This window comes from Coturnix japonica, chromosome 2, assembly GCF_054131305.1.
Source record: "Coturnix japonica strain WE chromosome 2, WE-NBRP24, whole genome shotgun sequence".
NCBI classification, from domain to species: domain Eukaryota; kingdom Metazoa; phylum Chordata; class Aves; order Galliformes; family Phasianidae; genus Coturnix; species Coturnix japonica.
In genome coordinates, this window is record NC_140664.1 from 47,406,463 (window position 1) to 47,430,237 (window position 23,775).

Below are 23,775 nucleotides of genomic sequence, written 5' to 3' on the forward strand. Positions count from 1 at the left end.
CCATCTAATTATACACACTGAACAGGACAGATTTTCAGAAGTAAATGCAAATGTAAAATTTTACATGCCTGATCATGGAGAATAAAAGTTCATAACTTTTAATAGCATAGAGGGGTAACTTTCCTGCAGCATATTGGAGAGGAAATATTTTATAGGCAAAGATAGTAGGCTGGATCCTGCCGTGTATCTGCAGCATATTCAACATGAAGTGTATGATAAGATGGAGAATGGAGTACAGTTTGGTGCTCGTGTGTAACATTACCAGTGAGATTTAGAGTGACTGCCTTAAGAAATTCTAAGTAACCTTTAGTGCATGACAGCTGCATTTGTTGTACTACACTACTTTGTCTTCTGTTACTTACCCAGAAGATTTTACTTAAACAGAATAATGTCACTAAGGAAAAGAATAGCTTTTATAATGTAAAAATCAGGGCATCCTTAACTATTTGTACAAATGAGTGAATTACTGCATTTTAATTGTGTACCCCTTTTTTGTATATATTAAAAAACAAAATGATGCAAAAAAAAAGTAAAGTTTTTAGTGACTTATATTCCAAGGTTTATGATTTTAACTGCACAGCATTAGGTCCCCACATTAAGACAGTTACAGACATTTACATCTGCATAAAATGTATTGTTGAAATGTATGGTACTAGTTAGAAATGCTCGGTGTCCCTTTTCCTCGTGATTCATAGAATGAATGTAACAGGGAAAGAGGACAGTTGTTGTGGAAAGCTGTTACTATGAAATATGGAAAACATGAGATCTAATGATAAGTCAAAAATAACCTTCAATAGCTGTTCTAAATCAGGCAGAGCTCAATGGCTAAACAGACATGCTTCAAGTTATTGTTTGAAAACTATTCATCTGCGGTGCAGTTCATCCATTCGCATCATTTTGTTTGAAGTTGGCCTTTCTGAAGTGATTAACAATACTACTGCTAACTTAACTGGGATCCCCTGAATGTTTGTCAAGTGTTGTTGAGGTGTTTTGAGATGGACACTGTGAAAGTTCACTTTCAAGTGAACTAAGAGGTGGGAGAAGGAAGTGTGTGCTTTTTGTGTGTGAGCTTTGATGCTGTATCAACAGTGAGCGGCAATCATTGGTAGAATAGTTTTTTGTGATAAGGAATTATTTCACAAAATGTAAGGACGGACTTACACATCCATACAGTTCATTGCAATTTGTCATATTTGTCTTAGTTTAGCAGAATTGAAAATAGATAGGTTGAAAGAACCTGTCACCTTCCTTCATATGATCTTACTGTAAGCGTATTTGCAAAATGCATTAGGATAAGCAGACTTAGAAATGGGATTTTTAAAAATCCTTCAGAAGGTTTCTATTTAATTTTTTGTGTTTCATCATGCAGTGTGTGCTTTTGGTAGTTAACAGTCCCTGCAACTAAATACAAAGAGCTGGATGCTACATTCTTTACAGCGACTTGGTTGTGGCTTTAAGAATATAAGTGATTAGCAGGTGGCTTAAAATAGGCTGTCTCTACTAACCTCTGGAAGACTTTCCTCCTGGCTCATACAGTCCTTTCTTCAGTCCACTGGGCGTATAACAAAGGACTTTCCCCCTTCCTGTTCTCTTGTCTGCAGGGTTACTTGAACTGTAAAGCTGCCTAAGTAGTTTGGAAGTATATCCTGCCATAATTTATTAATCTGTGCTGCAGATTTCGGGGATACAAAACACTAAAATACCTGGTATCATGCAAGCTAAGGCAGTAATATAATTGCAGTACAAGTAAACAGACTCCATTTTTTTAAATGCACATCAGCATTCTCCCATTGAAATGCTTTTCAAAGCAGTACTCCTTGGTTTTATTTTTGAAGCCTAATGCTGACTTTCTGGGACCCAGTTTAGTTGCTACGGCTTCTGATTGTTTTTATTCCACTTCCTAAGAAATGTGGATGTCGGCAGAACCCTTTTTCCAATCCACACATTGTCTGGAAAATCTTGCACACTACATAAAAGTTAATCTACTTACCTGAAGACTCAACTTCTTCCTGAAATATCTTGGATCTCTTCCAGTTTCAGCAAAGAAAGGTCATAGTTTGGAACTATCATATGCAGGAGCATTGTTGAAAAATAACTTAGCATTTATATTTAAACCTCATTGTTATGTGTTTAGTTATTGACCTATGTATCTGTGAAGAGAAGTACATTTCTTCCTTCCTTTCTCTCTTCCTCTCCCTCCCCACTGAGGGAGGCTTGGTCCTTCTGCTACCTTTCTTCCTCTTTCCTGCTCTGTTAAAAATAGAACTCTTCCATTTTATTTTCATTTTCCTGAGCAACCGAGTTCCAGTGTACTCTGTCACAAGATTCACTTTCCACTATTGCCAGCATCCCTACGGATTTCTCTGTCCTAGATAGCACTTCCCCAGTGAGACACCAGATGACATAAGGAGATGAGGCGAGGGTGACCAGTTCAGCAGGGAGAAAGTGGAACATACCTGGAATCATCCTAGTAGGCAGAAACTTCCACTATATTATCATCTTTTGGAGAATCCAGCAAAACTCTTTATATAAGGATGACTATCTTCTGCTTGCAGCACCAATTGTCTTTTCGACTTCAGTTAGGATCCAGATTACTGGTAGTTTTTAGTCGTTTGGACATTTTCTCTTTCTTTCTGAGTGTTGGGTTTTTCTTCTTGCCTGTGTATGGTTTTAAATTATCTCTTTGACCTAAACTGTCAATACAGTTAAAGAAAAGCAATATAGTAATGCATCTAATAATACACCTAAGACTCCGTAAAAGGGTTTCTATCAGTCTGTGATCTTCTGAACAGAATAGATTGGTTGTGAGGAAGAGAATCAACAAGTCCTGTGGGTAATGATCTAGTTATTGTATTGCCCTTACCCTTTACAGATTGTTAGTTTACAGGTTAGCAAGATGGCAACCAAATCCTTTTGTTAAGTCGGAATGGTGGAGAGCATTGGCCTGGGCATTACCAGTGTTTCAGGTGCATAGAACTTGACTTTTGCTGGTTGGCATATGCTCTTTTTTAAAAAAACATCTTGGTTTTTTCCTTTATCTTTTTTTTAAAAAACCTGCTTGTTTTTGAAATAGAGAAGTCAAGAAAACAGCACAGCTTGTTCTGAAATTCTTTGGCATATTTCTGTCTCACCCTCAAGTTACGTGCAGCCACTGTTGAGATTGGTTTAATTTTCTTGTTAATATAGGTGGAAGATTTAGAGTCAAAATAATATTTCAGTAATTATCTCTAAAATTGCTACTAATAGCCTAAAATAGCAATAAATGATATTTTTTTATTGAAATAACTCAAAACTTTTTAGAGATAGCAGTAAGGCTTTTTTCTAATTTATAGATGGGGAAACTGAGCCATGAGAGGTCGTAGAAAATAGTTGACAGAGCCAGAAATAGAGCTCAGGCTTTTCCACTTTCAGCTCAGTGTTCTTGTCATTGGATACCACCAGATGGTCTCCAGATTATTCAGTAAATAAGCCTCTGCATCCTCCATAAATACTCCGCCAAAGCCAACTGGCTGCGTCTCACGCTTGCTAGTTCCCAGTCTGTGAGAGTGGCTGGCTTGACAGGTAACGCTATAGCTGGCTGCATTGATCCATCTTTTCTTCACCAGGCTAACTAGTTTTACCAAGCAGAACAATCTCTTCTCTGCCTCTGTTTTTAGCAGTTCTTCTCTGCATCACAGTGTACTTTTTAAATGTAAAACTCTCCCGTGTATGCTTGAGGCAAACAATCTGATTTGAAGGAACAAAATCCTTCTGATAACTGCTTGCAGATGTCTGAATAGTGTCTAAAGAAATGTTTTATCTGCTTTTGAAATCTGGATTGCTAAATTGTTACTGTCTGTATGCCTTGAAATTCAGAAGAGATATATATACTTGCATATGCATATGTATGTGCACGTGTGTGCGTAGCATGCCAGATGGGAGAGGAGGTTCATGACTAGAAGTAGGACTCTTTTTCTGGTCCCTTTTGTGCTTCCTAGTGCAAGTCCCTTTTGCTTCCATCTATTTTGGGGGGGATTTTCATGGCTTTTCAGTTCTTCAGGATTTGGTTTTATGTATGTGTAATGCAGGTGTGTCCAAGCTAATCATAATAGGTCTAGTAATGTTTTGTTGGGGAGTTAGTAGCATAAATCTAAACTCTCACCAACTGCAGCTTTCCTCAGTTCACATTGCTGCAGTAGTTATGTTCCCAGTGTTTTGCAAAAGCATAGCTTCTTCCAAACTAGGTAGTTGACTGCAGGGTGGATAAACCAGCTGGCAGGAATGGATGTCAACTGGTATTCTCCAGAACTGGAGGCAACAGTAATTAGGTTGGAGGCAGAGCTGCCATTCAGAAGGATGGGCTACAGAAACCTCCAATTGTTCAGCAGAAGTAAATGCCATATGCAGTAAAAAAGACAGAACAGCCCTCGGTATGGACAGACAACCCACTGGACAAGTAACAGCTCTGCTAAAAACAGCCTTGGAGATCTGGCAGAGAAGTTAAACATGAGTCAGCAGCACGTACTGACCACATCTACTCAGGACATACTGTGTAGCATTAGGAAGAGTGTCTGCTGGTCAGTGGAAGGGATTACCCCCCTCTACATAACAGTCGTGAGGTCACATCTAGAGCATACGTTCAGCTTTTCACTCATCAAGGATGAGAAATGTCAGAAGACTGCAGTCTGTCCAGTAGAGAAACCACAAAGCTAGGGGGGTGAAACACGTGGCATGTGAGAAGAGGCTGCAAGGAATAATCTTGTTTAGCCTGGGAAGGAGAATTCAGGATTTAATAACAGTAACTTTCCCCTGAAGGAGAAGGGAAGTTACAGAAACAGAGCCAGACCTCTTTGAGAGGTGTACAGCATTGGATAAGACAGCAGTCAACAGGCACAACCTCTGACAACAGAACCAAGTGAAGCAATTGACGGCTCACATGTATTTTTGTTCTCATCTAAGCTTACAATTTTCTACAGCTTGAACAACTCATAAATGGGTGGAGTTTTTACTCTTGGATTGTTTTCTTGAACTTGTCTAGGAAGAGCACCTTATGAAACATCCAATGTACGCAAATTGAATCATCAACAGAAAGCATCTAGATAGCAGCTGATGAACAATTGTAGCTCAGCTGCAGGGGTCCTGGTTGTGAGAGCCAAGTAAACCTCTGAAGACATGGCTGTGGTGCTGATGATGTGGGATGATAATTAATCACCAAGGTGTAAGTTTGTGTCAGAGTTGCTTATCTGTTTTAGGTAGCATAGGTTAAACTGTCCTCTGTTTTAAGTCCACGAACATTTGTTGGCCATCATTTGACGCATCCCTGAAACAGTTCACCCAGAAGGAAGATGCACATTTTTACAAGCACCAGGGCAACAGAGTAATTACGGGAGCTTCTTCAAGAGACTCTGTGTTTAAGGAGGCAGCATGTAAGGCTAAGAGTTAGGCAGTGTAGCATTACACTGTCAGCTTTCACAGTTTGGCAGCATCTTCCCCGTGACCCATTGCTTCTGCTATGGCTTTCTTAGAAATTCTTCATCTTCTCTGTTGGCCAGTGTTGTCCAGTGCCACTGTTTCTGTCTCTCTGCAATAGAGAAAAGGAGCCAGGCGACTCTGCTGTGGACTGTCCCATCTCTGCAGACTGAGAGCTGGAAGACTGAGCAATTTATCTGTCTTTGTCAGCTTCAAAGATGGTTTGGTTTAAAAATAAGTCATGAGATGGAGGTCAGCTGCCTATTCATGCAAATCAATGTCATGGTTTCAACTTAATAATTTTGGTACTGTGAAGATTGTTGCTCATTTATTGGAGTAGGTTCTCAAGTTTCTCTGCTTGACCTCTAAATGCCCTAAAAGTGTATGAAAACTTACGGGTAGAGGAGAAGAGAGAGAGATGTTTATCATAACCTCTGCTAGGATTTTCAGCTTTTGCCTGTGTTGGTAATGCAACTTTAAAAAATCCTTAGCGGTTTGACCCACTTAAAATCTGAATTTTATGAAACAAAATTAATTGATTCTTCCATTATTTTTTGTAGGTACCAACATGTGATATTGTGCTTTGTGATTGTTTTATGTACTAAAGTAGCAGAATCCAGAAGCAGGGATTTCATATCACTGCTATTTTCAAAACTGATACAGAACCTACCAGTCATGCTGACATTGGAAAACACAGGCTTGAAGGAGTCGGGATAATGTGTCTGTGGAATGCTGACAGGGTTGCTCGCCTTAAAATTAGACATTTTGATACATGGCGCACACATCCATCTGACAAACTGTATTATCCCTCTGCTCTTTCTTTCACTTTCCAGTGGCAGAATTGAAGTGTGACTTAAGAGTTATATGGACGTTTTGGGGAGGAGGATTGCTGTACATGAATGGAGGGAAAAAACAACCCTCGTCCACTTAGAACAATGTGACAGAGGAGAGTATTTACACAGGCTTATGTCATGCTCAGCTGTACACTAAAACAGCTGCTTGCTGTAATTTAAGACTAAGAACGTTGACAGTGTCCACTGAAAACACTGGACCTATTGTGCGTGCAGATAACAGTGCAGATAACCAGTAGTTGGCTTCTAGGCTAGTGCTGTCTTTTTTATTTTTCTTCCAGGGTCTCCCTGTGATGTTATTTGTAAAGCCTTTTGAAAGCAGGTCCCCTTTTTCCACTTCAACGTATATATGAATATGCTTGCCATATTAGCTTTGCTTACCACCTATACCAGATATTTTGAACCAGAGGCTGTAAAAGATGTGACAGCATAACTTCACTGGTTTCTTCCTATAATACCTAACAGATCTAAATAAACTTAAGGTCTGTAAATTGTAACCATCAGATGTTTGGTTTTACTTACTTTAGTTGAACTTACTGTGAAGTTTTAATTCTAGAGAGAAGTTATGATTCCATGTACTTTCTTCAGCGAGTAAAATTCTATGCCTGATTTTAAAGGGTCAAGAGCTGTGACCCCTTTCATGCCTTGTTCTCTCAGCAGCTGAGGCCTTTAAAAACTAAGCGGGCTGACTTGAAGTGGAACCCTTTGAAAATGCTGAGTTTGCAGAACGTCTGAGCAAAGGGCACGAAGCTCAAAGTGTTGTTTATGAAAGAGGTTTTGTCAGCAAGGTCTGCTGAAACGAATTCTTCATGTAGATTTGTCATTTTTGTAAATCAACATTCACTTTTTGATTTTTTTTTCCCCCAGAGCTAATATGAAATACTGCACATAGCATCTTCTCTATTATTAATCTCCAAAAGACTGTGCTTGCACACTGCGTGTGTGGGGGGGAAAAAACAACAGCCAAAAAAAACAGAGAAATACACAGTTCTGCACCCAGAGTGTAACAACAGACTACACCAGAACGTGCTGGGGGCTACCCAGCTCAGAAATAGCTCTGCAGGAAAGGAGCTGTGGGTCCCAGTGGACACCAAGTTGAACATGAGCGAGCAGTGTACCTTTACTGCAAGGAAGTCTAGTGGAGTTCTCATCAATGGGTATAAAATACTTGAAAAGAAAACACAAATAAGATGCCCAGTGACAGGATGGGACACTAAGGACAAACTGAAAAACAAGAAGTTCCCGCACTACTGTGTTGTGTGGGTGATGGTTGCTCAGAGAAGTTGTAGAGCCAACTGGGCATGGTCCTGGGCAGCCTGCTCTAGGTGGTCCTAATGGAGTAAGAAGTAGGTCCAAATGACCTCCAGAGGAACCTTCCAATCTTAACCATTCTGTGAGAACAAAAACCGAAGGATTCTACTGACCAGACTTGAACAGATGAGAACGTTCCATACAAAATTTAATTCATATTCAGAAGCTGGATTCTCATCAGACCAAAAAGTGAATTTTCACAACTTTCTGTGTATCTGATTTAAAAACAAACAAATAAGCTCTCAGAATAACTTTCTGTTCTCTCTGAACAAGCGTGTGTGGTGTACCAAAGTCATCCAAACTGAAAGGACCAGGCAGAGTGAAAAAGGAGAAGTCCCATTTCCCTCATTCCTTTGAAGAATTTCCCCTACCTTATGTGGGTTAGTGAAAAGAATAGCTACCGGAGTCAGGGCAAAACCTCAGGGTTCATCAGCCACAGCAATCGACTAAAAACACAATTCTCCTTCTTGAGAAACTCAAGTAACGTGGGAAATCAGTCCTTTTCACTCCTGTACATCTAAAAAAGCAATGAGGTAAGCAGCTAAATTGCACCAACCATACTCGTATACTAATTTTCAGTTCTCCCAAGCTATACAACTGTAGAGAGATCTCTGAACAGGAAGTTACATCTATTAGCAACATTGGTAATAAGTATATCAAAACATGAAGCCATTATTGGAAATTCTGTTTTGTATATAAGAAGAAAAAATGCTGATAATTCACAGAATCACTGAATTGCCAAGGTTGGAAAAGATCTAGAAGATGATCCAGTTCAACCATCACCAATACTTCCCAGCTAAATCATATCCCTCAACACAACATCCAAACGTTTCTTGAACACCCCCATGGTCAGTGACTCCACCACCTCCCTGGGCAGTGCATTCCAGTGCCTTACCACCCTTTCTGAGAAGTAATATTTCCTAATGTCCAGCCTGAATCTCCCCTGGTGCAGTTTGAAACCATTCCCTATAGTTCTATCACTGATTACATGAGAGAAGAGGCCGACCCCCAGCTCACTACAACCTCCCTTCAGGAAGTTATAGAGAGCAGTAATAACATGATACCTGCCTGAAGATAAATGGCTGGAGAACAAAATACGTAAGTTTATTTCTGTGTGTTAGGTATGCCTGCCACTACAGAGAGTAATCTGAACTGGGTGAAGAGGGAATGCAACAGTATTTTTTTTGTTCTAGAAGAAATTCCTGTTCTGAAACCAAAATGCATCGGACAGTGGGACTGTTCAGAGCTGCCATCCACTGGAAGAGTAGATGTGGAAAATCAGTTCCCAAATGTTTTTGAAGGCATAGGAAACCTGTCAGCAGAATGTGAGATAAAGTTCTCTAAAATTTTTTCCTTACTGCTGTCAGGTCATTACATGCATCTCATGAGACTCTGTTGCTTAGACAAAAGTTAGAAGAGCTAATGATTACCTAAAACTGAGCATAATGGAGAAATGTTAAAAATGTAAGACAGCTATTATTGTGGCAGCTGTGAAACAGAGAAGGGTTTTTTTTCCCTATGCTTTGATCATTAGGTAACACACGAGGATGGGAGTCGACAGTTATAGAAAACTTAGAATGTTTCTGGTTGTTATCTTTGGCAAAGTTATATTTCATTTTCTGTTGACAGTACTTTAATGTTTTAACTCCAGAAACAGCAGTCAGACTATCACAAAGATGTGCTGGGAGAAGAAATTTCACCACTAATATTTTCATCTCAGAAAGTCTTTCCATATTTGTTGAGAGGGATAAACATAGATATAGTTTTGAACCCTCATATGCTATGAAAAGTGGAGGTATCTAATAATGTAAAGATGTGTGACTTAAAAGCATTCATGGCTACATGTCAGTATGCTTGTACATTATAGCACAATAAGACAGGATTATTTTAGCGTTTTCCTCTCATTTCGAGGAGATTATTTCTAGGTATAGAAAAACAAAAAAGGAGACTTTCCCGGTTGTAAATCTCAAAGCTCCAGAGTGGGTTAGGCCAGGCAGAAGTCAGTAGGTTGATGTAGGTCACACACCGTCCACAGGGAATGCAGAGCAGGTTACTGCAGAGCCCCAAGCCTGTGGAATGCTCTGGATCTTCCAAACAAAGGAGACCAACTGGTTCTTCAGGGGAAAGGCCCTTCTGGTTTGAGCCATTTGCTGTTACTCACTGGGCTGGCAGCTTGACAGAGTATCCCTCCCTCATACATTCCTTTCTCACTAGATATATAATTATTCCTTTATATGTTGTCATAGTTTTAAGCTCCTGACTCAGATTTCTTAAATACCATCAAAGACAACTGCATATTCACTTCTCAGAACTTAGAGTTGCAGGTGGATTGTAAAAAGACGTGGTTGCTCTCCTCTCCATCCCTTTTATTTCCTGTGGGTCAGTGTTCTGTGCTGAAGGAGAAAGACCATCTTCAAGAGGGAATGTTTCTAAAGATCTCTTATCTTATTGTGTTAAGAAAAGATATGTCTTACAGACTTTGGTGTCACTTTACATCTGTCTCACTGCAGCTATGGAGGCAAATGGCCATTTCTCTTAATCCAGTTGGTTACCAGTGAGAATCACTTTCATACATGCTTTCACTGCCTCAACACTGTGAGGCTTTGGAAGACCTGGGAGTAGCCTGTTAACCAAGTCAGATCTTTACCTCATCTCTGTCATTGCATAATCCAGACTGTTGCAGATAACTCTAGTCTTGAGATAGATGGTGAAAGTGGTTAGAGAGGAGGAGTGTCTCCTATTCTGCCAGGCAAGTAGACAGTACTGTGGTGGAAATGCTGCACTCAGCAAGTGATGTAATCAGTGATCTGTCTTGCCAACCAGCTGTGCTGGAATGCGGGGATATCCTCATATGTGATCTTAAGATATGCATACTGATAATAGTGTGGTATTGATGTTACCCTGTCTGATAGAGATCTCTCTGCAAACAAGCAGGATACAAATCCTCCAAGTTCTTACTCAAGCTGAAGAAATAAATGGTCTGGTACCTAAGAATTCTTGATAGAATAAGGGCAAAGGCTTTATATACCTGTTAGCTGTCTTTCTTTCTATTCATTGGAGAGCAAGCAAAATGAAATAGTTCAAAGGAGCAGTAATTATACAAACTTAGTTCTGACATACTCCAGTTATCCTAGGGGATTAGCCAAATTTATTTGCTGGTACGATCTTTTTTTAATTATTATTATTATTATCATTATTTAGAAAAAAACTCTACCTTCATGCTGTTTTCTTTCCTGATGCTTAATTCTTGTGGCAGACATATGTCTAGATCTTGAATAGTTGATTTTGAAATTATGCACCTGCAACATGTCACAGGATTCTAGCATGGCTGAGGCAGGCAGGGCCCTCTGGATCCCCCATTCCCAGCCCTGCTGCAGCAGGGCCACCCAGAGCAGGGTGCCCAGGCCCACGGCCAGGCGGCTTCTGGAGACCTCCAAGGAGGAGACCCCACAGCCTCTGGGCAGCCTGTGCCAGTGCTCTGTCACCTGCACAGCACAGCAGTGCTCCTGCTGTTCAGAGGGAACTTCCTGTGCTCCAATTTGTGCCTGTGGCCTCTTGTGCTGGCTCTAGTCATAACTGATTAGCCTGGCCCTTCATGATGCTTCAGTCTCTCCAGCGTCTTTGTGGCCCTTTACTGGATGTATGTCTGTATCTTTCTTGTACTGTGTGGCCCAGGACTGAACACAGCATTCCAGGTATGACCTCACTGGTGCTGAAGAGAGTGGGTCACCTCCCTCAACCTGCTGGCAGTACTTTGCCAAATGCAGCCCAGCACACTATTAACCCTTTTTTTCAGCAGGGACGCATTGCTGGCTCATGAGATTGCTGGCATTTATTTTCAAATGTGTTGCTTTTTTGCATGAGCTCATTTCACAGTAAAATACTTCATGGCAAATCTCTTAAGTTAACTTCGACAATTAAAGATAACATTCATTAGTGATAAGACCAGAGGGAATGGTTTCAAGCTATGGCAGGGGAGATTCAGGCTGGATATTAGGAAGTATTACTTCTTGGAAAGGGTAGTCAGGCACTGGAATGGGCTGCCCAGGGGAGGTGGTGAAGTCACCAACCCTGGGGGTGTTCAAGGAATGACTGAATGTTGTGTTGAGGGACATGGTTTAGTGGGAGCTATTGGTAATAGGTGAATGGTTGGACTGGGTGATCTTTTAGGTCTTTTCCAACCTTGGTGATTCTATGATTCTATGATTTTAAATGTGCTTTAAAATTATTAGTCTACCTTTGGGGCACTGTGTCAAATTTATTCAGTGTATGTACGTGTAGTTGTTTTGATCACTAAAAAGAGGGTGTGCAAAGCCTTTCTCAAGATCTGGAAGTTAACTTTACACACCGTTGCTTAGAAGCCAGTAAGTAGCTGTTCCGTATATAGAAAAAGGAACTATTTACTTCTCCCTTTCAGGTGATATTTTTTTATATTAATATTCTGTTCTGATGATAACACTGAAAGAAAGGGAAGCTGGGTTTGCTGGATTTTCTTAAGATTTTGTTGAATTAGTGTATCATAATGATTTCATAAGAAATCTGACAAAAATACTGATGGCTTTAGAAAACTCTTTCTATTTGGTCTGTATTTGTGCTAAGATTTTTTTATTGTTGATGTATACAATTCTTTAATTCAAGGATTATGTGTAAAATGGCTTAAATAGTAATTAAGTAGATTAATTATGACAGAAACTGTTCCATTAGAAATTGTAGAATTATGTTAAAAAAGCATGACAGTGTTGAACTTCAATCATAAATTCATCAGATATTTTTTATTTCTATTTCTCTCCCATGTCTTCCATACATCATTCTGATTAAAAATGCGCTGTGTGCTCATGTCCATGGCGCACGTGTAATAAAGAGAGTACTGTTGTGGCAAAAGATAATCACACAGAATCATAGAATGGCCCAGGTTGGAAGAGACCTCAAGGATCATGAAGCTCCAACCTCCCCCACCACAGGCAGGGCCACCAACCTCCACATTTAGAATGGATTCGAGTCATGTATACCATGAAGGGAGTGTGCAATTGCCTTCTGTGTTGCATTGAGCAGAAGTGTTAGTTACATTTCTCATTAGAAAGTCTGTGATGATTTGCAGGATCCCACCTCAGAGGCAGTGGTTTGATGCCATTTCTGTCAGATTCAGGAGTTCACCACAGGCATGTTGTAGCATGAGGCAGATGTCATTGCTGTGTCCTCACAGAATTTGTCAAGGAGTTGATCAGCTACATCAAGGGGAGTAAATTCTTCGAAAGGGCTGACAATACCAGGACAAGGGGAAATGGTTTTAAGTTGAAAGAGGGAAGATTTAGGTTGGATGTTAGGGGGAAGTTCTTCACTAGGAGAGTGGTTAGGCCCTGGAACAGGCTGCCCAGGGAGGTTGTGGATGCCCCGTCCTTGGAGGTGTTCAAGACCAGGTTGGACGGGACCCTGGGCAACTTGATCTAGTAAATGTGTATGTTTGGTGGCCCTGCCAGGCAGGGGGGTTGGAACTACATGATCCTTGAGGTCCCTTCCAACCCGGGTCATTCTGTGATTCTGTGATTTGTATTGAATTATTGTAATTTCAAAAGCACAGCATTCTGCTTGGTTGGGGAGGCTTGCTTAGTTAGTACTCCAAGCAATGGTAGACATTCACAGTTTTTACAAATGAAGCTGAGGTTTCTGCAGTGCTCTGCTTTTGTTTATTTGTCATTTTGGTTTCCATTTAAGTTGAATCGAACCATTTCTCTTTGGCTTCAAAAATGAACTGCTGAGAATTTAAATGTATTACTTCAATTGTTTTCTGGTGTCAAAGGAGAGTAAGTCTCTGGTTGTGGAAAATTTGGTTTCAGTGGGTTCAGTAATTTTGACTTTAATGTTCCAGCAACAGTTTAAATCTTGCAAGAGTTATTTATTTTAAGCTTTTCATTCTCTTTGTTTTCGTTCTATTTGTTGCAACATTAATGGCAGATCCTAAGCACAGGTATGGTGTCATCGCTGTAATATTTTCAGAAGCCGTGCCTTAAAGAATGGCTTCCAAAAGAAAAGATGGAGAATTCAGCATAAACTTTTGCGACATGATTTCCCTGAGAGGCGGAAAACTTAAATACCTGTGAGTCTTCCTGCAATAAATGGCGGCATTTATATTCAAGTAGCCATGTATGTGTGTGTTTGTGTGCGCGTAAGTAGAACAGTCTTTCCTCCATAAGAAATACAAATTTGCATTGTTGAAGTCCAAAAATAAGTACTGGGCTTCTCCACAGTTATTTCTCTAAATTATTTTTCGTTGTTTTCTTAATGCAAATATAAGCTGCCTTACTGCGTGTACTCTTTCTTTTGGACACGGATGTCACTCAGACTTAGATGTCACTATTCTGCTTTTATGATGCACACCCCAAGCATGCTTCAGTGAAAGCAGTATGTATTGCTGCAGTTGGAGATGGGTGCTTGAAACCTGATTGTTACTTTACTGGTGTTTTAGTAGCAATGAAACCTTCATATTGAAATGCAGCTTTGCCTGCCTACATTTGCTCTCAGCAATTTGGCTGCTAAAGAAACATAGTACTGTCTTGAGAGGGCAGTCATATAGAAAAGTACAGGACAGTGTTTGTCATGTGTCACAATCTAGTACTTGATTTTTTTTGTCCTTCTCTGTTAAATGAAATGTGATTATTTGAGTTTAGAGGTGTTGGCTATTTTATTTCAGAAAAGCATGGTGGTCTGATTCTGTGTTTGTTACATTTTGTAACAATAGTATGATTTAATAGATAATTACACAGTGATTGTTAAAATGATGGAACAACAGAGTCTGGAGGTTTGAGATACATTTAATTTATCTGTTATAACCTGAATTAACTTGGTAAGAAATGGCTCCTGTTGCTGTAGTAACCCATCGTTTTCTGTAGTAACCCATCGTTTTCTGTGGTAGTAACATCAGAATGCATCTGTTGTGATGCTCAGTTGTGAGTTACCATGGATCTTGCTTATCTGTGTCCATCCTAGCAATACTATGTGAATGAAAATGTAATGCAACAGTGACTTGCTGTACTATTGACTTAAAATATTGAGTTCAGGAAGCTGCTTTTATTATATATTCTGTGTATTTGGGATTGTAGTGTGTTGTATCTGTGTGCCAGATATCACTGATTTCAAAGCAGTATTTTGAAAAGATCGCATCATTTTCTTCTTGGATTAGCACTGACACTTGTGGGTGGGTATTCTTTCATGTTTGATGGCTTCCATTCCTGGCTGCTAGGTACAATTAGTATGTTGCGATCTTTTGCCTGGATCCTCAGTGTATCCAAAGGATGAATGCCTTAATACAGTCTCAGAGTCTTCTGCCAGGCCACAAATAGTGTTCTGTAGTCCATGACAAATTACAGTGTTTTTAATCTCAAATACTTGAATAGACCTTTGAGAATTGTCAGAAAGCAGTGCTGACCTTACCCTGAAGAAACATTTTGTATGTGTTTAAAATGACAAGATCATAATTTTTTTGTAGAATTTGCTTTACAACAACAGCAAAAAACAATGTGTATCTTAATGAAGCATTTGAATCGCTTAAGTCCTTTATAGTTTATTCTTAAATATTATAGCATGAAAGAGAACAGATTGGTCATTTAAAGTATATATTGGTTATTTCCTGCAGTGGAGTGTCATCTTCTGTGAGCTGATGCTTTGCAGCCATGTCTATAAGAGGAAATGGCTGGTTTCGTATTTAAGTTGTAATAACCCTCATTTTTATAATGTCACAAATACATCAACATCATAGGAATCCATGTTCTTGAAATTGCAGTTCCTTTGAAGCAATAAAGTTTAAAAGTTCTCAGTAATCTACTTACTTAAATCTTAAATTAATTTGGAGTGGAGGAGGGTATGTTTGAACAGCCAAGAAATACAGAGCTACCTGTTCGGTTTAGGAGAGAACTGAAGAACTGATAAACAGAATCTTCTGCGATCATTATAAATGCAGATGCTCATTAAGCTTTTAGGGCAACAGGCATTCATGTGGAAGTGCTAACTTACTGAAACAAGAAGTTTTTAGGAATCTGACATAACGTGGAAAAGCATTTCCTAGTAAACTGGCTGAACACACAGCCCAGGAGAACTTCCCAGGCTGTGAGACTCCGATTTCTGCTCAGCCCGGTTTTCACTCAGAGAGCAAAGCAAAGTCTCACTTTACCCAGGGGACCAGCAGGACCACCTGCCTGGGGATATGCCTCAACTCTTTCTCTATTCTTGATTATAAATATAGGCTTAAATCTGTTGTGCACTGAGGTGTAGCGTGCATACTACTTTTTAAGCACATTCATCATAAAAGAGGCTTCCTAGTGGAAGAGTGAACAAACACAGCAACAGTTCATAGTGTTGTCTCATATTACTGACCAAACAGAAAGTGAAGGTCACTCTACAAGGAAAAATAATCTAAATCCATTAAGAAGTGTCTCCCCTTGCTTGAGCTGTTGTTGCTAAAATGCCTGTCCCCTCAGCAGATAGCAGTAACCAGGAAATAACAAGGTTAGGTATATGTTATGCTCTTCATCTACCCTTTCACTTGCTAGAAAACCCTTACACCCTCAACTAGTTTCCTCCCATAATCGTAGCCTACGTGCCAGGGCCTTCAGACTGAAAAGGGTGTAGTCTTGGCTCCCGTGCTGCATGGCTGGATGTTGATGTGGTAGGCTGATTTGTAATAATTTACATGCTGCATACTTCCATATATGATTCCATATTCACAAGCATTACTGTACTAGCTGTTGTAACAACTTGTAAGGGCAGGGGGGAAAAATGACTGTTCTGGACTTAGTAGTTACAGAGAAAGTAGAGAATTAAAATAGCAAGAGAACATCTATGCAGCGATGTAGAAGAATTACAATGTATTTTTCTCAGCATGAGGATATGTGCATGAGATGTAGGACGCAGTAAGATAATACAATAAAATATTGGAGCATTCCTGGTTTCTGAATATTAAGAAAAACAGAGCCCCGAGTATAATGACTTCATAAATAAGATCTCAAGTAAGCTTTGCATGAGAAACTGAATAAAAATACAGGAGTTATATTCCATATAAAGAATAGCCACAACATTCCTTGACCATAAAAAAAAACATTAATTCTTATAAATTGAGTTTCTCTTAGGAATTTCGTTGAGATAAATAGATTCTTAAAATGGGGATTCACGTCTTTGGTTGACATTTGTCCCAAGTCCTCATCAATCCTTCTGGGCAGAGCCAGATTCAAGCTACAAAAATCAACCCCCCTATTAGTCTCCGCAGTTTAATCATTTGCAAATTATGATTGTTACTGATAGTGTTCATAACAATCTACTTGTGTAAGCATGTGTACATTCCACTGAATGCATTTTTCCAGTTATGTGTGTGGTTCACTTAAGACCATTAGGAACTGCAGAAATAGTCCTGAGCAGAATATTCCGTGAAAGTTTTACAGAATGTTTCCCTTCTCTTTATGCAAACACATATGCAGAAATCAAGATACTGCTTACATTCTCCTCATGCAATGGCATTGCTAAATTGAGAAAAATGTGTTTTTTAGCTGCAGCTTAATTTTGATTTATTTTGTATTAAGTAGTGGTAACTTTTGAAGTGGCAGGTCAAATGAGGAAAAAGACTTCATGGTAAATAATTGTGGAATATATTTTAATGAGTGTTTTAAATGTAAAATTACAGTTGGCAGTAGGAACAAAACATAATAGATATATTTTGGCTTTTAACATCAGCAACACAGACTATTGTGTAAAGTCCTTCTCTGTTATGTCTAGCGTTACAAAATCAAGGATCATTTTTTAATTTAGCTAATGGTGATACAAGCTGGAAAGCAAACACAAGACAGTTTTTCTGCTGTTAAACAATTTTATGGGAAGACTGTATTAACAGCTTTGCTCAATAGTAAACCCCAAATTTAAGAAGATGTAGGTAGATTTTTTTAAAAATGCTTAGATCTGCAATGTTTTCTCCTAAAGACAATATTTAGAACTAAAGAAAAGCCACAGAGAGAGAGAAAACAAACCAAATGTCAATTATATGTAGAATTTAAGAAGTAATTCTTCATTCCTGGTCCTTTCATACAGCATCAGTTCATCCATCCCAGACTAGTTTATTTCAAATCATTTAAAGTGTTTTCTTCCCCTGGACTGCTGCATGGCCCATTTGTTTCTCCACACTGTGGTAGCACCATTGATCAGCCCTTTATGGAATTACTTACGCTCACTTAATGGAGAGCACATCAGTTACCTCTTCCCTCTCACCCCATCTGCCTGTGGACACTGGGCAAGTGGAGTGGTACCTGCATCCCTTGTCCTGACAGAAAGCTGTGGAGATACACTTAGATTAATACTGCTTAATGTTAAGAAACCACTTGCTAGATGGTGTAAACGATGTGCTAATTAATTGCAGGCAAGATCTCATTAGAAGAGTGTTTGCAGTATGAGAGAAAAGAAATGTTCTCAGAGTTCAAAAATGCAACTTATTTAAAATTTTAGTTCTGTTTAGTTGTATGAAGAGGAAGCTCAGAGGAGACCTTATCACTCCCTACAGTGACCTGAAAAGAAGTTTTACCAAGGTGGGGCTTAGCCTTTTCTCCCAGGTAACTGCAATAGGATGAGAGATAATGGCCTCAAGTTGTACCAGGTGGGGTTCAGGATGGATATTAGGAAATTTTTTTTCTCCAAAGGTGTGGTGAGGTCTTGGAACAAACTGCTGAGGGAGGTGGTGAAGTCACCATCCCTGGAGGTGTTCAAGAAACATGTGTATTTAGTATTGACCGATGTGGTTTAATGGGTGTGGTGGTGATGGGTTGGTGTTTAGACTAGATGATTGTAGTGGGCTTTTCCAACCTTAATGATTCCACAGTTCTGTGAAATCAATTAGTGAAAATTCTCTTTTTTTACAGAGACTTTTGAGATGTCAGTTCTGACAATAAAAGCCTTGCCTCCAGAAGAGCAGATTAGAGCATATATGCGTATCTATGCAAATATGCATATCCATGCAAATAATTATGTTAATCATTCATATGCTTTATTTTTTTCACGTGTTTTATTTTGGTTAGATTTTTATTAAGGTTTGATGAGTAGCAGAATACAAAAGATGTGGGAAACGCTTTCAGATTTAGGTGCATTATTTTATCTGTTTATGTTTTAACAAGAAAGCTGGAAGATGGATGTGAATGCCTGTGTCTTTTATGACATGTAATCTGATGATAGGGTGATACAACGGCTGTTTTCTGCAAGGTATTCTAGATAATCTCTAGGTTTTCTAACTTAGTTCCTGGAAATTTTATCTTTTGTTCTGCTAAGAACATTATGAGCAGATATCTTTACAATTGTTACATGGGAATATAGTGTGATATAGCGGTAAATTACATTTGGGAGTTGCTAATGCAGCTATAAATCTGCAAACAGAAAGTTTCCATGCTGAAGGTTTGACTGATTTAGAGTGTACTGGATTTGTACTGCAGTTAAAGAGCATAGTTACCCAGATATAGATGGATACTGTAATTGTTTTTGAAGTTATCACTGGAATTTCTTGATGTAAATTAGTGATCAAATACACACAATTTAATGTTCAAGATTCACTTACTTTAGATTATGTTTGCAAATCTAGAAATTTTGAGAACTAAAATTCAGCAGGAACCATTTGGTATGGATTTAAAAAATATAGAATTCCATAGGATTAGTGAAGGAGGTTTTTAAATGTCACCATTTCACTGGTTAACTGTCTTGTTCTACACACAAGGGAGCATAAAATACATGAAAATGTGATAGCAGTTAAATTTCTTCAAGACTTGTCTCCACTTGTCTCTGAAGTTAACTTATACGTACTTGCTAGTGTGTCATTGTTGGTGGATCCGTGTAGCATGTGTTCTGACCAAAGGAGTTTTTCCATCAAGGTAATCATGCTTTCTTTTTGAATGATGCAATTAAGCTGTCAGAGTTGCAGCCTGGCTGTGCTTTTGTTTGTTTGTTCAACAGATAAAAACTGTGTTTTTGTGGTGATTAGGCAGCATAGTATTTGAGTTAGGTATCCAAGAAGCATATTTTATTTCAAAGATTCTATCTATTTAATTGTACTCCATAGTATTTTGTAGTCTTCTCTGTAAAAAAGGATTCATGTTTTTTCTGTTGTACACAGTCTGCTTTTAGGAACTTACTGCAGTTTTCCTTTTGATTATGTTTATGTCATTCAACGCATCTGAAATCAGTTGATAAGAGCCCCTTAGCATTTTTTATTAGCTTTATGAAGTTAGTTGCCTAATCTTTGACACCTGTTTTAGAAATAGCCTTTATAACTGATATGACCATCGTGTGGCAAATACAATAACAGATATTCTGGCTCTTTTGCTTTACCAAAAAACTGGAGTGGATATTAAACCCTGCTTTCTAGTGCTCCTCAGTAGGAGCAGATGTATTTTTATGTTTATTTTGTAACTTGCTTCTAAAGGGAAAAACACTTTTCAGTATTCTCTTGATAATATTTTTCTTCTGTTTTGCCAGCTCATACCATTAGAAATACCTCAAGTAATGAACCAGACAGTAATTGTACGTTAAGGGACAGTGAACAATGACTTGTAATTTGCAGGTGTATAATAAACAGATACAGTCATAGCTCAATTACTGACAATATACAGCATGTTTATTTATGTTATTTTAGGGTTTCTTTGTGCACATACATTTTTATCTTTATATGCGTGGGATCCTGTCGTTATTGTGGATCAACTTGATCAATATCGCCAACTGGAAATCAAAAATGATTAAAATATTGATAGATGTCAATGTCAGTCACCATCAATGTAAGTCATAATCTTAGATTTCTGTTGCATTAAGATGCTCTTTTAAGAGCTCAACATTTTCACTAACTTCTTCATAATTGCACAGGGGTTACCAGCAGTCTGCTCAGGCCGTGCTGAGGGCACAGTTTGGCCAACCTGCTCATTACTAGCAAGCAATCATACTTTGCCTGGGGTTGTTATTTAAAATGTTGGTCTACAGGGCTCAGCAGAGTGCAGAGTTGTCCTAAAATCGCAATGATTGTCTTTCCTTCAGAAGAAATTGAGGAGGAATTGGGTAGTTCCTTTTGGTAGCTGCCTTAGCCTTGACACGGCATTAGTGTTTAGGATACGGCCTATCCAAAAAGTAAGCCAGTACTTGAAAAGCCTTGCCTGATCTGGTGGGACAAATTGCAGCTGGCAGGTGGAGTCTTAGTTAATAGTTGTAGTTTATGTGCTTAGAAGTACCTGAAGAATATTAATGTCAGGATCCACTTGCAGCAGATCTTTGGGAGTATGAAAGCAAAACATCTTCTCCCCCTGAAAGGGCGAGGGGTTTGCTGCTGAGCTGAGGCCTCTACGGGCTGAGCACAGAGCCATTTTAGGTGAAACCACGTGTCTCTCAGAAAGGCAGGGCTAACTGTTTTGCACTCTGTAAACATTTAAAAACTATCATTTTTATAAATACAGCACATTGAAGATCCAGTTTGTTAAGATACATGCCCATTCTCTGTCAGATTTCTAGACAGTTTCTGAAAAGTAGAGTTAAAATTAACATACAATTGAAAGCATAGAGCAATTAAAACCGTATCTGACACAGAGAATACAGGTACCCTTTAGTTTTGATTAGAAAACTTCATTACATGGATCATTATTCTGATGTGAAGAGCACTTTCCAGTTCATCCACATTTTATTACAGTTTCTTATTAAGAATCCAGTGTGGAAAAATAACATCCTAGCAAAAGGGCAAGAGGTAAAAGGCCTTATTATTTACTTTTTACTTCATCTACGGCATAAATCCATCTTCAAAGTATGATCTTGAAGAAAGCAGAACCTGAAAGGAATATTTTTAACTGAATTTCCTCATCTTACAAATTGAGCTTTAACTTCTGATGTTTATATGCATTTTCTGATTTAACTGCAGAATAGATCTATTAAGGTAATAATGAAGGCTTTTTCCCAACTGGGGAAGTGCGTTTCAGTTTGGAAAAGGCTATAGATCACAAAACAATGAATCCATGGTTGTGTAGAAGCGCTGTATGGATGTTGCTCTTCTGCTTTGGTAGCCCTGATGGGCTCTTTGGTGTAAGCACTATCTGCAGTAACATAGGGATGAAGGTGCTTGAAGGCTATGTGGGGTCTTGCATGGTGGTCTTACCTCAGATGCTGCCAAGGTCTGGTGGGAAATCCAACAGCACTGACTTTAAGCTTAAAATACTTCTGTATTTTACTTAGGTAGACAATGCTTCAGATAGTGGCGGTGACAGATTTTAATTAATCTGAAGAAATTTATTTCCTACAACACTGAGACAAGAGCGAATCTTCTCTTTCTGTTTAAGGAACTGTAGCAATATTTATCTTTTAAAGGGAGAAAATTACCTACTTTTATTATTTCATTCAATTCAATTATTTAATTCCATGTCCTCGCTTTGGTATCACGTGCTGAGATTCATTAACAGTTCTTTGGCAGTCGTAAGACACTAATCATCTGTTTACAATATTGATCAGCAGCTTTCATTTTAAATTACACTGGAAGTGAGAAATAAACCTGCAGCGAGTAGTAAATAAAAGACTGGGAAGCAATGAAAGATGCTAGTTTAGGCTATATAGAAGTTTGTTTTCAGGTACCCAGTAATCATCTGCTTCCTAATAAGCTGAATCCTTGTAACAACCTCCAGCTGTGAAATTTAAACAGAATTTCCCATCTGCAAGTTGCTCACTCACTCTGGTTTACTATATTACTACAGATCAGATTCCTGTCCCTGCTGATACAGGTTTCTGTTCACTTCTAGGCTATTCTTCTGAGCTCCAATGAAGAGGAGCAAGACATCATTTTTGAGATGGAAGAATATTTCTGGGCTAATAAAACGTACTTTGGTTCTGATGCCTCATTTGTTGCAGCATATGCATTCTTTTTATGCTACGTATAATGAGATGTGATTATCTTAATTCTTCAGAATGGAAATTTAAGAAAAAAAACATTAGGAATTAAAATCTTACTTTTCTGAATTAATCTGAAAAAAGTTGGTTTCTGTGGCTCATCAGCACTAGGGCACGGGAAAACAGCTAAGAGTACCAAAAAACAGAGATGAAGCTGAAGAGTCCAGATAAAATGTGTGGAAGAGTAGGCTGAACAGATCTAGCAGCAGTGGACTGACTTTTACATTACTTTCTAATTTAATCATGAGGGTTGCTTAAGTTGTGGATCCTGCTCATTAGTCACGTGATGTTGCCAGCGTTTATTTCCGAATCAAATCTATAAAAGGAAATGAGAGTTCTCAGTCCTTGCAAAGCACTTGTCTGGTAGGAAATCACTTACAAATAATAAAGTCTGTACTAAAGCATGAAGCAGTTCCCTGATATGTGACCTTCAAAACTGGCTGAAGGAAAACAGCTGAAGCTGTGAGCAGTAGAAACCTTTCATACTGTCAGAAAAATAAGATGCAAGCTTGTGTTTTTTCAGCTTGCTTGATGGTTGTCCTCACTATGGAGCTGTATTTACAGAACCAGCAGGGGTTACCCATGGGCAGGGCAGGCCAGCTGCCTGCAGATGCAGCAGTGATGAGTCCCTCAGCTTCATAACCCACCCTTCTGACTTAGAATCATAGAATCCTTAGAGTTGGAAGTGACCTTTAAAGGTCGTCTAATCCAACTCCCCTACAGTCAGCAGGGACAATCGCCGCTTGATCAGGTTGGTCAGAGCTCTGTCCAGCCTGGCCTTGGTCATCTCCAGGGACAGGGCATCCACCACATCAAGTAGTTGAAGGTTTTCCCACCATCTGAGTAATGAAAACAGAACACATTTGCAAGAAATGCTGAGAGCACCCCACAAATAGCTGACATTGTGGTTCTCATCCCCAAAAGTTGACAAAGCACATGTTTAGCTTTGTATTTCCAAAGCAGCAGCCAGAAGTTGACTGCATGATTTTCTCCAATGACTGCAATAATAATCCTTCAGAGGATCTCATATTTTTTTTTTGTTGTTCTGATTCATGTGGAAGTACGTTGTGGTATGATAAACACGACTGCTTCACCATGCAGCTAATAAAAAAAAACAGTGATCAGATACAGTGCTATTCAAAATGAAAAAACAGAGGATTCAGATCTAACACTGACATGTTACCAAATGTAAGTTATTATTATTGCCTTCTATTTTAAAATAAAAAGTCTTGATGACACTTAG

General features: G+C 38.9%; 1 protein-coding gene across 3 annotated transcripts in view; it reads left to right on the forward strand.

Annotated features, from left to right (window-relative positions):
- Positions 1–23,775, forward strand: part of GNAL (G protein subunit alpha L) — a 170,723-nt gene that overhangs the window by 86,350 nt on the left and 60,598 nt on the right. The window contains exon 5 of one of the 3 annotated variants that reach the window (XM_085537515.1): positions 22,385–22,537. The exons of the other annotated variants lie outside the window; for them this stretch is intronic. Within the exon in view, the coding sequence (XP_085393641.1) occupies positions 22,385–22,522 (138 nt within the window). The 3' untranslated portion in view covers positions 22,523–22,537. Of the gene's footprint in view, positions 1–22,384; positions 22,538–23,775 lie in introns of those variants that run through there. 3 annotated transcript variants of the gene reach the window in all.